We start from the raw sequence: 14,845 nt of genomic DNA, 5'->3' as shown, positions 1-14,845 counted from the left end.
CCAGAGGGTCAAATGAATTCCATGTGTGACCACAGGAGCGGTTCAGCCCAGAGGGTCAAATGAATTCCATGTGTGACCACAGGAGCGGTTCAGCCCAGAGGGTCAAATGAATTCCATGTGTGACCACAGGAATGGTTCAGCCCAGAGGGTCAAATGAATTCCATGTGTGACCACAGGAGCGGTTCAGCCCAGAGGGTCAAATGAATTCCATGTGTGACCACAGGAGCGGTTCAGCCCAGAGGGTCAAATGAATTCCATGTGTGACCACAGGAATGGTTCAGCCCAGAGGGTCAAATGAATTCCATGTGTGACCACAGGAGCGGTTCAGCCCAGAGGGTCAAATGAATTCCATGTGTGACCACAGGAATGGTTCAGCCCAGAGGGTCAAATGAATTCCATGTGTGACCACAGGAGCGGTTCAGCCCAGAGGGTCAAATGAATTCCATGTGTGACCACAGGAGCGGTTCAGCCCAGAGGGTCAAATGAATTCCATGTGTGACCACAGGAGCGGTTCAGCCCCTTAGGAAATGAGGGATGCTCACAGGAAAAGGTTGCTGCTTCTATTAACATCCATGTCAAATGTGATGGAGATACACAAGCTAACTACCATGTCTCACCAGCTAATGAATATGCAGACAATTACGACAGCCGTCTTTCCAAAACCTCTTAGGGGGGGATTTCATAGTACAGATACAGAACTGAAATGCTCAATTAGTCCCTTTTTTTCTCTGGGATGAGACAAGCAATCTTCATTTTCCTAATGAATAAACATGACTGAGGCTGCATGTCTCGTCGTTGGGAGTGTTGTTCGTTGCCGCTAATGTCTGTCAGCATTAATAGACATTCATTATTTCTAATTGGATGGAGTATCAGGGTACATGGGGGTGGAACTTGTTGCGGATTAAAGGCTGTGCGTGATGATGAATTGCACGTAAAAAAAACCGTGTGGTTAAATTTCCATGTACCGAATAAAAAATACAAGTTAAATGGGTTTCCATCGCATTTTCAACTGTACTGATGGTTTTGTCACTAAAATGTTGCGTTAGAGGCTATAGTGAGTGTGCTCACTCTGGTCTTGACACCTGCATCTAGACAACAGCTGGCAGTTACACTGTGTGTGTAGCCTAAATGATGAGATTAACATGAACAAAAGAGCAAGATTATTTTAAATTTGTCAAATGGCAGCCAAGCATCAATCATCATGTCTTCAGAATTAGACCCTTGATATTTATTGGAAAGGTGCATCAAGATCACCATGCACTTTCACCACCCTGTGAAGTTTTTCTGTAGCCTAATAAACTGCAAGGTTTCTCGAGTCGTAGTGTTAGGGCCACACAAAATATAATCACGTGACTAAGTTTACTTTGATTTGATGGTTGTTATATTGATATTTGAGCATAAAGGCATTTCCACTGCAATTTCTCGCATAATTCATTTTAAGACACAAAAAGATCTCACCTTGCCTAGCCTATTTTGTTTTGTGAACATTTGGAAAGTTTACCAGCAAATGAACTGTTTCCATCAGGCCTTTCGTGAAATATTTAATCCGACATGCAATGCCCACATGTACTTTACGCATAGAAAGGTTGCATGGAAACCTGGTTAGAGTGAATAATTACATGTTCTGTTGAAACAGAACACAGTTTAAAGTATTTACTTAGAGGTTAAAAGAAGAGATAATGATTCTCTCTGTCATCAGGAGCATGATGTGACACACTCACTCATCGTGCACTATGGTAGGTCCGTCTCTGATCATGGCCTCCTCCTTGATGACATTGATGAGCTCAAAGGTGCTGCTCATGGGAGCATCAGGGTTGGGCCATTTAGGGCACTGGAAGTGACGCACCTCCAACACATAGTCATCCTGGGGTAGAGGGAAAAGAAAGACAGAAGAAGAGGTAGTTTAAGGTAGGTGTACATACAAAGATGCCCACCCACACACAAAGACTGACTCACACACTCATGCAGGTAAAGACAGTCATACACACAGACGCAGGCCCATTAAAACACAAGTCAACACGGGCCAGCATCCCTGTGGAACGCTTTTGACACATTGTAGAGTCCATGCCCTGACAAATTGAGACTGTTCTGAGGGCAAAAGGGGAGGGTGTGCAACTCAATATTAAGGTGTTCCTAATGTTTGGTATACTCAGTGTATAATACAGATATATGCCATTTAACAGACACTTTAATCCAAAGCAATTTACAGTCATGCGTGCATTCATTTTACGCATAGGTAGTGCTGGGAATAGAACCTACTATCCTGGTGTTGCAAATGCCATGCTCTACCAACTAAGCTACAATGGACTTCCTCCACACACACAGGCACACACATCGCATCGTACCTGTGTGGCCTCCAGGATAAAGTCGTGAATGATGATCTGCTCTTCGTTAGAAAGGCATAGTCTGTCTTTGCTGATGAGCGTGACAGTGAAGGTCTCACAGTTCATGGCCTCCTCTCGGCTTGGCCAGTACACAAACTCATCCTCCGCCTAAAGACACAGCCAAACCAAAACAAGGATGAAAAGGGAGAAGGGGAAAGGGTGAGAAAGAAGGGAGGGAAAATGAGAAATACAAGGAAGGGGAGTGTGAGACATTGCAGTTTAGTATAAGAACTGACAGTTCATATTGAGCAAAGGACTTGCCCTAAAAGAGAAACATCAAAATGTTAAAGGAACTGGAGTATGAGTGCAGAAGTGCCACTACTCAGTGTGTGAAATCATAGATATATAGACAGAGTTAGTTAGAGAGGTGACAGGTATGGGCAGCAGGTAGAGAGGTAAGGCAGCAACTGGAGAATTGCCAGATCGAATCCCAGGTTCGACAGGAAAATTCTGAAGTGAAATGAGCTGGTAACCGGAGGATTGCTGGTATCACATCCTAGAGGACATTGCATGCTATTGTTCCACTGGAAGAGGAACTTAACCCCCCCACAGCAACAGGTTCGTAGGTGCCCAGTGTGGCAGCCCCCCTGCATTGCTTCAAAACCTGTATAAGCACCATGCCGTCAGAAAGTATTCGCACTATTTCCACATTTTATTGTGCAACAGCCTGAATTTAAAATGGATTACATTGACATTTGTGTCACTGGCCGATACACAATACAAAACATCAAAGTGGAATTATGTTTTTCAAAATTTGTACAATTGTATAAAAATATGAAAAACTGAAATGTCTTGAGTCAATAAGTATTCAACCCCTTTGTTATGACAAGCCTAAATAAGTTCAGGAGTAAAAGTTTGCTTAACAAGTCACATAATAAGTTGCATGGATTCACACTGTGTGCAATAATAGTGTTTCATATGATTTTTAAATGACTACCTCATCTCTGTACCCCACACACATACAATTATCTGTGCGGTCCCTCAGTCAAGCAGTGAATTTCAAACACAGATTCAACCACAAAGACCATGGAGGTTTTCCAATGCCTCACAAAGAAGGGCACCTATTGGTGGATGGGTTAAAAAAAAACACAGCATGGAATATCCCTTTGAGCATGGTGGAGTTATTAATTACACCTTGGATGATGTATAATCACACAAAGTAACAGGTGTCCTTCCTAACTCAGTTGCTTGAGAGTAAGAAAACTGCTTAGGGATTTCACCATGAGGCCAATGGTGACTTCAAAATAGTTACAGAGTTTCATGGCTGTGATGGGAGAAAACTGAGGATGTATCAACAACATTGTAGTTACTCATCAATACTAACCTAATTGACAGAGTGAAACGAAGGAAGCTTGTACAGAATAACAATATTATAAAACATGCATCCTGTTTGCAACAAGGCGCTAAAGTAATACTGCAAAAAATGTGGCAAAGCAATGAACTTTTTGTCCTGAATACAAACAAAGTGTTATGTTTTGGGCAAATCCAATACAACACATTACTAGTACCACTGTCCCTATTTCAAGCATATAGGTAGCTGCATCATGTTATGGGTAGCGTTGTAATCATTAAGGACTGGGAGTTTTTCAGGATAAAAAATAATGGTGCGAAGCACAGGCAAAATCCTACAGCTAAACCTGGTTCAGTCTGCTTTCCACCAGACACCGTGAGACAAATTCACCTTTCAGCAGGACAATAACATAAAACACAAGGCCAAATCCACACTGGAGTTGCTTACCAAGAAGACAGTGAATGTTCCTGTGTGGCCAAAATTGTACTTAAATCTACATGAAAAGCTATGGCAAGACCTGAAAATGGTTGTCTAGAAATGATCAAGAATCAATTTGACAGAGCTTGAATAATTTTGAAAACAATAATGGGCAAATAATGTTGCACAATCCAGGTGTAGAATAATAGTGAAGACATCAACACCATGAAATAACACATATGGAATCATGTAGTAACCAAAAAAGTGTTAAGCAACTCAAAAATAAACTACCTTTCAAAAGTTTAGGGTCGTCCTTGTTTTTGAAAGAAAAGCACATTTTTTGTCCATTGCAATAAAATCTAATTGATCAGAAATACAGTGTAGACATTGTTAATGTTGTAAATTACTATTTTAGCTGGAAACAGCAGGTTTTTATGGAATATCTACAAAAGGTGTACAGAGGCCCATTATCAGCAACCATCACTCCTGTGTTCCAATGGCACGTTGTGTTAGCTAATCCAAGTTTATAATTTTAAAAGGCAAATTGATCATTAGAAAACCCTTTTGCAATTATGTTAGCACAGCTGAAAACAGTTGTTCTGATTAAAGAAACAATAAAACTGGCCTCCTTTAGACTAGTTGAGTATCTGAAGCATTAGCATTTTGGGGTTTGATTACAGGCTAAAAATGGCCAAAAACAAATGACTTCCTTCTGAAACTCATCTGTCTATTCTTGTTCTGATAAATTAAGGCTATTCCATGCGAGAAAATCCAAGAAACTGAAGATCTCAAACAACGCTGTGTACTACTCCCTTCACAGAACAGTGCAAACTGGCCCTAACCAGAATAGAAAGAGAAGTGGGAGGCCCCGGTGCACAACTGAGCAAGAGGACAAGTACATTTGAGTGTCTAGTTTGAGAAACAGATGCCTCACAAGTCCTCAACTGGCAGCTTTATTAAATAGTACCCGCAAAACACCAGTTTCAACGTCAACAGTGAAGAGGCAACTCCGGGATGCTGGCCTTCTAGGTAGAGTTCCTCTGTCCAGTGTCTGTGTTCTTTTACCCATCTTAATCTTTTCTTTCAACTCTGCCTAGAAGGCCAGCATTCCGGAGTCGCCTCCGCACTGTTGATATTGAGACTGGTGTTTTGCGGGTACTATTTAATAAAGCTGCTAGTTGAGGACAGGACAAAAATTAAGTCAATTTTGAATTCAGGCTGTAACACAACAAAATGTGTATAAGTCAACAGGTATGAATACTTTCTGAAGGCACTGTATGAATGTGTGTTTTCTGGCGGGGTTGGGTTAAAAGTGATTGTCAAATTTCGTTTGGACCTTGTGTGCAATTGACCAATAAAGTGATCTTAATCTTGATCTTAATCTTAATAAGACATATGGCTGAGTGGAGCGACTCATAGAGCTGCTGTCACCTTCAGTATTCATCTCAATTCCTCTCACACCCACACGAGTGGCTTCCTGTGTGAACACTGGGCCAAGGCTGGGAGAGACTAAGCTTAGCGTGCTAAGACAGCGCTTTAATAGACCAGAGATAAGGCTGAAGCCAACAACCCTTGGTGGTGGTGTGTGTGTGCATGTACTGTATGTGTGTGTGTGCCTGCATGCTTGCACATGCACTTGTTCATGTGCATGTGTGCGTGCGTGCGTGTGAGAGACCCACCAGCCCCTGGTTGTCCGGCAGCATGACAATGATCTGTGCATTGTGGTCCCAGATCATCCTCCAGAAGTCTTTAGTGGTGTGGGGCAGAGGATGCTGGGTAATGATGAACTCATTGCTCCTGTAGTAGCCCTGTGGTGTCAGAACAGAGGTCAACGGTCCAAGCAAGGGGTTGTGTTGTGGTTACACACAAAGATGAAAACAAGCCTGTGTGTGTCAGATGAAACCTGCCACAGCAGTAGACTACCACTGCTCAAAACACCTTAGATCTAGCGGTCTAGCTTTTTATGTCCCGACACAAACCTAGGATTCACATACTGGTAGGTCAACAACATATCCAAGTCCATTCCTTTCAGTTGATAGCAATGAACAATGTCTATGATAGCAATGTCTATGAGACAAAGGGATCATATATCATAATAGTGACATTCCTTAGCTCAGTTGGTCCAGCCGGGAGTGTGGCAGGGACAGTGAATGATTGACAGAGGAGGGACAGGAGGTGGTACTCACCATTATGTAAGACGCGTTAATGTAATCTGTGCCTTTCATGCCGGGTAAAGGTGCCAACCCCACCCTCGCACGCTCCGCTGCCATAGAGAAAGAGAGATCCAATCAAGGTACAGTGATCATAGAGCTAAGTAGCAAACATGTTCTTATTGGTTTACAAAGTAAAGTGTGTCATTTTTATGAAAGCAGCCACAGCATAATCACTTAAAATAACTCTAGTATGAGCATGGAGCATAAACAACTGGTTATGTAACTAACTACTGTAGATGAATGACTTCCTATGACCATGAATAGAGCCTAAGGTTATCAGAAACAGGAAACTGTGGAAAGCAGCAGCCTAGATGGGAGCCATTACGAAATCTGAATATCGCTGTCAGGTGGTGCATGGATAATATAATTTGACTTACAGGGTACTACCGAGGAGTTGCGGTTCTTCTCTTTGTTGCATTCCTTCTGAGCACTGAAGCACTCCACAAACCTGGCGTTACACTGAGTCACCAACTGCAACAAGAGAGGTGAGAGGGCAAGAAAGACAGATGGGTGGATGAAAGTGGGAGAGGAAGAAAGAGAGAGAGAGGTTAGATAACAATGATACAATACACCAGATTATCTGATAAAGATACATGCTTCGATTGAACCCTCCCTATTCTGTCATTTAAACAGACTCTCATGGCCTGCAGTACTCTGCGTAGAGTCACTGACCTCAGGTGTTCTGACACTAACCACCCTACTGTTATGGCCCTAAACATGGGGTTCAGAACACAGCTAGTAGTCTAAACATGTGTTTAGAATACAGCCCAACCATGTGCTGCTTCCCATCAACACCAACTTTCAACAGTTCATTCAATTATAGTCAAGTCTCAGATGATCAAATTCTGCTGACTGAAAAAAGTGTTTGCTCATCTTAATATTGCAGATAACGCTCATGCCAAATCGCATGTCACAAAAAGACAAACACTGCTTAATTCTTTGTAGAGCAGAAATTAACACAGACTTTTTCTTGGGCTGTGAAAAACAAAATAAATATTCTCTCCAAAAAATTATTAACTTCAAATCCAGCCTTGAGGCTAATTGCATTAAAATCCCAATGGCTGCCATTGTTTCGCAAGAGCACGCTCAATCTCTCCAAACCCTGGGCTAAATCAAATACACCGTGGAGGAGAATAATGAAAGCCAATTATGTTGTGAGCTTGTCATCAAACCAGGCCATAACCCAGACCCCCCACCATTATAGGAAAGTTCACATCTCCCTGGAAACAAGCAGTGAGTGGGGTTCTTCAAAGGGGCCACCCGAGGAAGATAAGTACTCTTTCCCCAAATGTATTTCCATTCTAATTACAATCACTTCTCCAGTAGTGGGCCCTGAGGGAGATGAATCACAACTTTGTGATGCTGAGGGACGTCTTTAAGGAGACAGACAGGACCCTGAAGTCCCTGCTCTGGGAAAACATGGGAACGATGGAGAGCTGAGAGAAGAGAGAGGATAGAGGGAGAGTGGGGTACAGAGAGAGAGAGAAAAAAGAGGTACAAGGAGAGAAAGAGAGACAGCGAGAGAGACAGACAGACAGAGAGATGTGGCAGAAAAAGAAAGATGCAGAGAAAATATGTTTGAGAGAGAAGGAGCATGATAGGCAGATCGAGAAAGAGATCTAGGGGAATGAGTGTTCAGTAAGACTGAGAAGGAGCATGATAGGCAGATAGAGAAAGAGATCTAGGGGAATGAGTGTTCAGTAAGACTGAGAAGGAGGTGCTCTGACCTTAAACTGTTTCTCCAGCCGTGTCTTGCCGCCCACCCCAGGCATAAGGATACTGTTGACATAGCTGTGCAGCTGGCTGGACAACACCTCCGTCTCCTTCCCCATGATGGCCTCAATCAACGCATCATGAATGAAGATATACTGCTCCTATAGGCCAAGCAGGACAGAAAAAGAGAACACCAGTCAGACATGCAGACAAAGTGGCAGTGCAGCTCTTTTTAGAGCAGATCAATTATGACAATGACCATGGTCCCCTTGGTCCCGGACAACAGTAGCTGTGTGATGCATGCCTTTCCTATATTTACGAAGAGGGACATGGACAGACTTAAACACAGCTGCATTAGACAGATAAGAAAAATGGAAGTTTAACATTATGCTCTACTGTAGTCTACTAGCTGCAGGGAGTTTGATCATTCGGGACTTTACCACAGATGCTCAAGTGAATAGAATGGCACATGGTGATTATAGAATGAGTCACTCAGGATGTTCATAAACACTCAAAAACACACACACACAACCCACCTCTGTTTGTACCAGGTAGTTGCGCTGGGTCCGGATGTGTTTGAGGAAGCCCAGGACGTTGACTGTGCTTTTGTCCTTGATCTGCTGCAGCATGCTGTCTATGACGATGTAGGTCCCTGTCCGGCCCACACCCGCACTGCACACACACACACATGAACACACAACTTGGATATTCATACAGGGTTTCCTATTGGCATTTAAGTCTTCTTCTAACTCAGCTGTCAATCCCAGTCCATGTATGCTGCATTCATCTTCTCCTCTAACTGGTTCTTAATCGATCAATTCATGTCATTGGCTGGCCAGAGAGACCAGACACATCATTTTCCAGATCTAAACCAGTTGCTGATGAATGATGTTCAAGGACTGAAGTTGGGGAGAGCAGCTCTAATGCATCCAAGCTCTCCTGGAGAAGTCATACAGTACAAACTCCTATAAAACATGCCTTAACCTCACATCTGACCCTTAACAGGGCTATTTATATCTCATAGGTGGACTTCTCCTCAAGTCAAGGTCCTGTGTGTATCATTAACAGAAATCCATGTTCAGCAGGAGAGAAGCCAGTCGGCAGCACTGACAGTGTGAGAGAAGGTCCACCCAGGTCACTGTGTCCACCCAGGACACAGTAATAAGCTTGGCTAGAGGACCTGTGGTGTGTGTGTCTGGCAGAGCTGTATAGTTGAGTGTGTAGACACAGCAGGTTCTGCCTGTGAAGGGTCATTATCGAACAGCACAGGACAGATGACATTAGAGACCATTACTCTCATTACCGAGGAGGGAACTTTCACTGGACAATTACAGTCCATTTCCCTGCCTTAAACACATGCTTAGCTAACCACAGCTGGGATTCCTTTCTCTCAGGTAACAAAGGAAGTGCAGAGTAGCTGTAGGGAAAATTATAGTGTATATTTCAGACTGCAGTGCATATTACTCTCTAAAAATTAGGGGTTCAACTGAAGATCTAAGATCATTAAAGAACATTAGGGTTCTTGGCAATGAAAAACAGCCCCAAAAAGGTTTTTCAAAGATACAGAAGAGGCACACAGGGGAATTTGCTGTTAATCCTTCCCTTTCTCTAATGTTTTTTTCAATAAAACTATCAAGTGTTGTAAGATCATTGCTTTACTAGGACTCGAGACCACAGCAGCAATCCTGCTCTTGCCCTGGCTCTTCAATGAGGACCCGAGTAGCCTTTATGGCTGTGACAAGGTATGCCTATGTTCAAATAATCTGTTTCTTCATAAACATGTGTGCATGCTTATATAAAACTGAACATTTGTTATGTTCTTTGTTAATTGTATGTGTATTAATCTTTTCTTACTTTTGTTGACACAGATTACACTGCTCCCTACTCCTTTACTGCACATCGGTGGGAATCCAATACCCACGGGTATTTGACACCCTTGTCAGGACCCGGTTACGAACCCGGGTCTCCGGAGTGAGAAACAGTCACTTAACCAACTGAGCCACGAATAGCTCCAGATTTTGAACAACCGTTCAAACTTGAGGTAGATGCTAGTGCCAGAGGTGCTGGTGCTGTTCTACTGCAGCAGGACAAGAGTGGAGTGGATCATCCCGTTTGTTATTTTTCACGTAAATGTAATCAATGTCAAACAAACTATGCCACAATAGAACAAGAAGCTCTTGCTTTGTTGTTGGCTCTGTAATACTTTGAGCTATATATTGGTTCCAGTGCCCTACCAGTGATTGTATATACTGATCATAACCCCTTAGTGTTTCTCCACCGGATGTACAACCAGAACCATCGCCTTATGCATTGGGCGCTTATTGTACAGAATTATAATTTGGAGATCCGCCACAAAAAGGGTTCTGATAATGTGTTGGCAGATGCATTGTCTTGTGTGTGAAAATTATTTCTGAATGTTTTGCAAGGTTGTTGCTTTGTTGTAAGTATTCATTGACATACTGTAGTCGCAACCCCTAGGGTTGCTCTTTTAAGGGTGGGAGTGTTACGGATACAGTTATCCTGTGTGTGTGTGTATCCTGTGTGTGTGTTTCTTTTCTCTCCTTCTCCCCTCACAGGTGAAAATCATCACTCCCCAATCAGTCAACAATCAATCATCAATCAGAAGACACACCTCCTATTTCCTGACCTATCACAGTTCCTTCCCCATGGTTTAAAAACCCCATCATTTGTTTGTTCTAAAGCTCAGCTCAGCTCAGCTCAATCTCTCTGTAAATGCCATGTCTGTAGGTCTCTGTGTTTCACTCTCGCTTTATGTCTTAACCTCTCTTTTGTTTAAGCACCTCATAGCACTTTGTCATCACCTGTGAGTATTGGTTTTGTTTATGGTGTTTGATTGCTGGTGGGAAAAGGGGGAAACCAAGACAAGTCGCCCATGGGCATACACTACCCGTAGGTGAACTTTGTTAAATACACTAGTTAGAACTGGGCGGACCACCCACTGTATTTTTGGTTAGTTAGTTAGCTGTTGTTAAAGTAGGGTAGTCTAGCTTAGGGGTGTTTTTGAATACTTATTGTTTCTTTCCTTGGGTCCAGCTCAGCCCCTTTTCCTGCTCCCCCCATTACCGTGTGTTTATAAATAAACCTAGAGTTTGACGGTAGATTTCTGTTGTCGTGGTTATTTCGTTCACACTTTTACTTTGTCACAATAATAATTTGCATGAGTTATGTTACGGATCTCATTACCATCCCCCCTAGACTGTCGGGCCAAAAGGGATTCGTAACAACCCCTCTGAGACAGGACAGCTCCAACACCAACCTCTGAGGCGTCTACCTCCACAAACGGTTCATCCGTAGTCGGTAGTATCAGGAAGGGAGCAGAGAGGACGCGCTGCTTGAGTCCTTGGAAGGCCGTCTCAGCTTCTCTTCCCCACAAAAACCTTGCATTGCCACCCTTAGTTAAAGCTGAGAGAGGGCTGCCACCAAGCTGAAGTTCTTGATGAACTTGCGGTAAAAGTTTGTGAAGCCCAGGAAACGCTGAACTTCCTTAACGGATTTGGGGGTGGGCCAATCCACTACCGCCCCTACCTTCCTGGGGTCCATTTGGACTCGACCGGGTTCCACTACAAATCCCAGGAATTGTACTCGGGATGAATGGAATTCACATTTTTCCGGCTTAACGTACAGATGGCTGTCTAGGAGGCGTTTGAGTACTTGTCTGACATGCTTTGTGTGTTCTTGAAGAGAGCTCGAAAAGATGAGGATGTCATCCAAGTAAACAAACACAAATATGTTAAGCATATCCCTAAGCACATCGTTTATGAGCGCTTGGAACACCGCTGGGGCGTTGGTCAGGCCGAAGGGCATCACCAAGTATTCATAGTGACCAGTAGGTGTGTTGAAAGCGGTCTTCCACTCGTCACCAGGTCTGATCCGCACAAGATGGTATGCGTTCCGCAGGTCAAGCTTAGTGAAAACAACTGCTTCCTGGAGCAGCTCCATAAGGGGTAGCGGGTAACGGTTACGGACGGTTATGGCATTGAGTCCCCGGTAGTCGATGCAAGGACGTAATCCACCGTCTTTCTTGGCCACAAAGAAAAACCCTGCTCCCGCCGGGGGAGGTGGATGGACGCATGAGGCCTGCTTCCAGAGCGTCCTTGATGTAGGTATCCATAGCAGCTCGTTCGGGTGGAGATAGGGAAAAGATCCGACCCCTGGGGGGGCAAGTGCCCGGAAACAGTTCGATGGGGCAATCATAAGGTCTATGGGGTGGTAGCATGGTGGCCCTCTGTTTGCTAAATACCAGTTTGAGGTCATGGTAACACTCGGGAACTTGGGTCAGGTCGATGGATTCTAAAGACTCGGGAGTAAAACTCGGGGGAATTCGGGAAAATACAAGTGGGCTTGGCACGTAGGACCCCACTGCTTGATAGTGCCCATAGACCAGTCGATGTGAGGGTTATGGCTGTGAAGCCAGGGGTATCCAAGGACGAGAGGGAACTCGGAACAGGAGATCAAATGAAAGTTCATCAATTCCTGGTGTTGTGAAACTGAAAGTCGCAAGGGGGTAGTGACATGAGTGACAAGTCCAGATCCCAAAGGGCTTCCATCCAATGTAGTAACCCTCATGGGGTCACTTAGAGGTTCAGAGGGAACGCCATTCTCCTTCGCCCAGACACCATCCATGAAGTTACCTGCGGCTCCAGAGTCTACCAAGGCTTGAAGGTGAAGCTTGTGGTTGTCCCAGGAAAGGGTGACTGGAATGAGCAGACGGGAGTTGGACAGATGGGAGGAGGTTATGTTTCCCGTTACAGTTCCCCCCGGTCTGTACGGGACAGAGCGTTTCCCTGGAGCCCGGGACACGTGGAACGGAAATGGCCCGGTTTGCCGCAATATAGACAGCGTCGCTCCCTCATCCGGCGGTCTCTCTCAGCCTGGGAGATGCGTCCAATCTGCATGGGTTCCGGTGGAGCCAGCGAGGATAAAGGTGGGGACTCGGAGCTGGGACTGATAGGGGCTAGAGGTTTATGGTTGAGTTCTCTCTCTCTCAGACGCTGGTCAATGCGTGAGGCCAACTTGATCAGGGACTCGAGATTGTCCGGTGGTTCCCGAGTGGCCAGTTCATCTTGGATAGTGTTGGAAAGGCCTTTCAGAAAGCACACCGTGAGCGCCTCGTTGTTCCAGCCACTCGCTGCTGCCACCGTGCGGAACTGGATGGCATAGTCCGTCACGCTGCGCCGACCTTGGTGGAGAGTCAGGAGCTGTTTGGCTGAGTCAGGACCACTGCTTGGGCCTTGAAACACTCGTTTGAATTCCTCAGCAAAGGCAGAGTAGCTGGCGCAGCAGGAACTATGGGCATCCCACACAGCAGTAGCCCAGGCCAGGGCTTTTTCCGACAGCAGGGTGATGACATATGCGATCTTAGACCGGTCGGTGGGGAACGACGAGGGTTGCAGCTCGAAGGAGAGAGAACATTGGGTGAAAAACCCTTTACAAGCACTTGGATCACCTGAGAACCGTTGGGGAGGTGGAAGACGAGGTTCAGCCAGGGGATTAACTGCCATGGGTACATGAATCTGAGGTACTGGGACAGGAACTGTTGCCGGGGTAAGTCGATCAGATACCTGCTTTATGGAAGTCAGCATCTCCGACAGAAGATGAGAATGTCTAGCCATTAAGGCCTCTTGCTGAACCAGGGCGGCTTCGTGGCGTTGGACAGTCTCCTGGTGGTGGGACAGCATGGCAACAAGGTCCTGGGAACTGGCTGCCTCTGGGTTCATTTTTGGCTCTGTGTTTCTGTCAGGACCCGGTTACGAACCCGGGTCTCCGGAGTGAGAAACAGTCACTTAACCAACTGAGCCACGAATAGTCGGAAGAACCCAGAAGATGAGGCAGACACAGCAGTACTTGAGACAGTGTATTTAATGAAGTAAAAAAGTGAAGTCCTTCAGGAAAACATGTAACTCCACAACCTCAAAAGGAATTCCACGAGAACAAAGGTAATCCTCCAAGACAAAAAGGTAAATCCACAAGGTGGTAGGTATAGCATAAAAAGCCCCAAAAGATACTCAAAAATAAATAAACAAGAACAAAAAACAGAATTCCACAAGAGAGTCCACCGGGATTAACAAGAGTACACAGAATACTAGGGCTGGGTGCTAACATACAAACACAGAGCAAATAACTGAGGAAAACTAAGGGTTTAAATACAATCAGGGGAAACGAGGCACAGGTGCAAATAATAATGGGGATCAAGGGAAAACAAAAGGTCAAAAAGCACAATGGGGGCATCTAGTGACCAAAAACCGGAACAACCCTGGCCAAATCCTGACAGCCCTATTGGACGTCCACATGGGACTTGGGGCTCTGCTAGGGCTCGATTTTTTTTTTCAGTTCAATTTCCTCAAAATGTAAAAAAACACCTATGTTGTTAAGTTACTGTGTTCTGGGGATAAGAGAATTTGGGGTGAAGTTGTCAGGGCCGGTTATAAAGATGGCAAACTCCCTAACATAACTAAGTGGTTGTTGGACACACACACACACACACACACACACACACACACACACACACACACACACACACACACACACACACACACACACACACACACACACACACACCCTAAAGCAAAAAAAACTGCATTTAGTATCAAGTCTACAATACTGTTAGTTTACCTATGATTCATTTTTAATGTATGTTGTATTTATTGTACATCATTATTTTATTTTAAAAATGTAATGAAATGCACTACACAAAGTAAATGTATTATTTATTATGGTCTGACATGTCTGCAAACATTTTATTTGGTAAACTGTTTTGTAAATATTCCTTCACATTTGTGGTGCCACTAAATAATACATGTATTACT

The 14,845-nt window shown here is 44.3% G+C and overlaps 1 protein-coding gene across 2 annotated transcripts in view; it reads right to left on the bottom strand.

Annotated features, from left to right (window-relative positions):
- The window catches only part of LOC124002645 (receptor-type tyrosine-protein phosphatase gamma-like), a 341,627-nt gene that overhangs the window by 3,232 nt on the left and 323,550 nt on the right, over positions 1-14,845 (bottom strand). For both annotated transcript variants that reach the window (XM_046310229.1, XM_046310230.1), the window contains 7 exons: positions 8,555-8,690; positions 8,033-8,179; positions 6,683-6,776; positions 6,279-6,355; positions 5,772-5,900; positions 2,346-2,492; positions 1,722-1,864 (listed from right to left, as the gene is read on the bottom strand). In XM_046310229.1, the coding sequence (XP_046166185.1) occupies positions 1,722-1,864; positions 2,346-2,492; positions 5,772-5,900; positions 6,279-6,355; positions 6,683-6,776; positions 8,033-8,179; positions 8,555-8,690 (873 nt within the window). The remainder of the gene's footprint in view (positions 1-1,721; positions 1,865-2,345; positions 2,493-5,771; positions 5,901-6,278; positions 6,356-6,682; positions 6,777-8,032; positions 8,180-8,554; positions 8,691-14,845) is intronic.

The sequence above is a fragment of the Oncorhynchus gorbuscha genome, linkage group LG18, assembly GCF_021184085.1.
Source record: "Oncorhynchus gorbuscha isolate QuinsamMale2020 ecotype Even-year linkage group LG18, OgorEven_v1.0, whole genome shotgun sequence".
NCBI classification, from domain to species: domain Eukaryota; kingdom Metazoa; phylum Chordata; class Actinopteri; order Salmoniformes; family Salmonidae; genus Oncorhynchus; species Oncorhynchus gorbuscha.
Note: the sequence above shows the minus strand (reverse complement) of the source record. Positions and strands in the feature narration are given on the sequence as shown.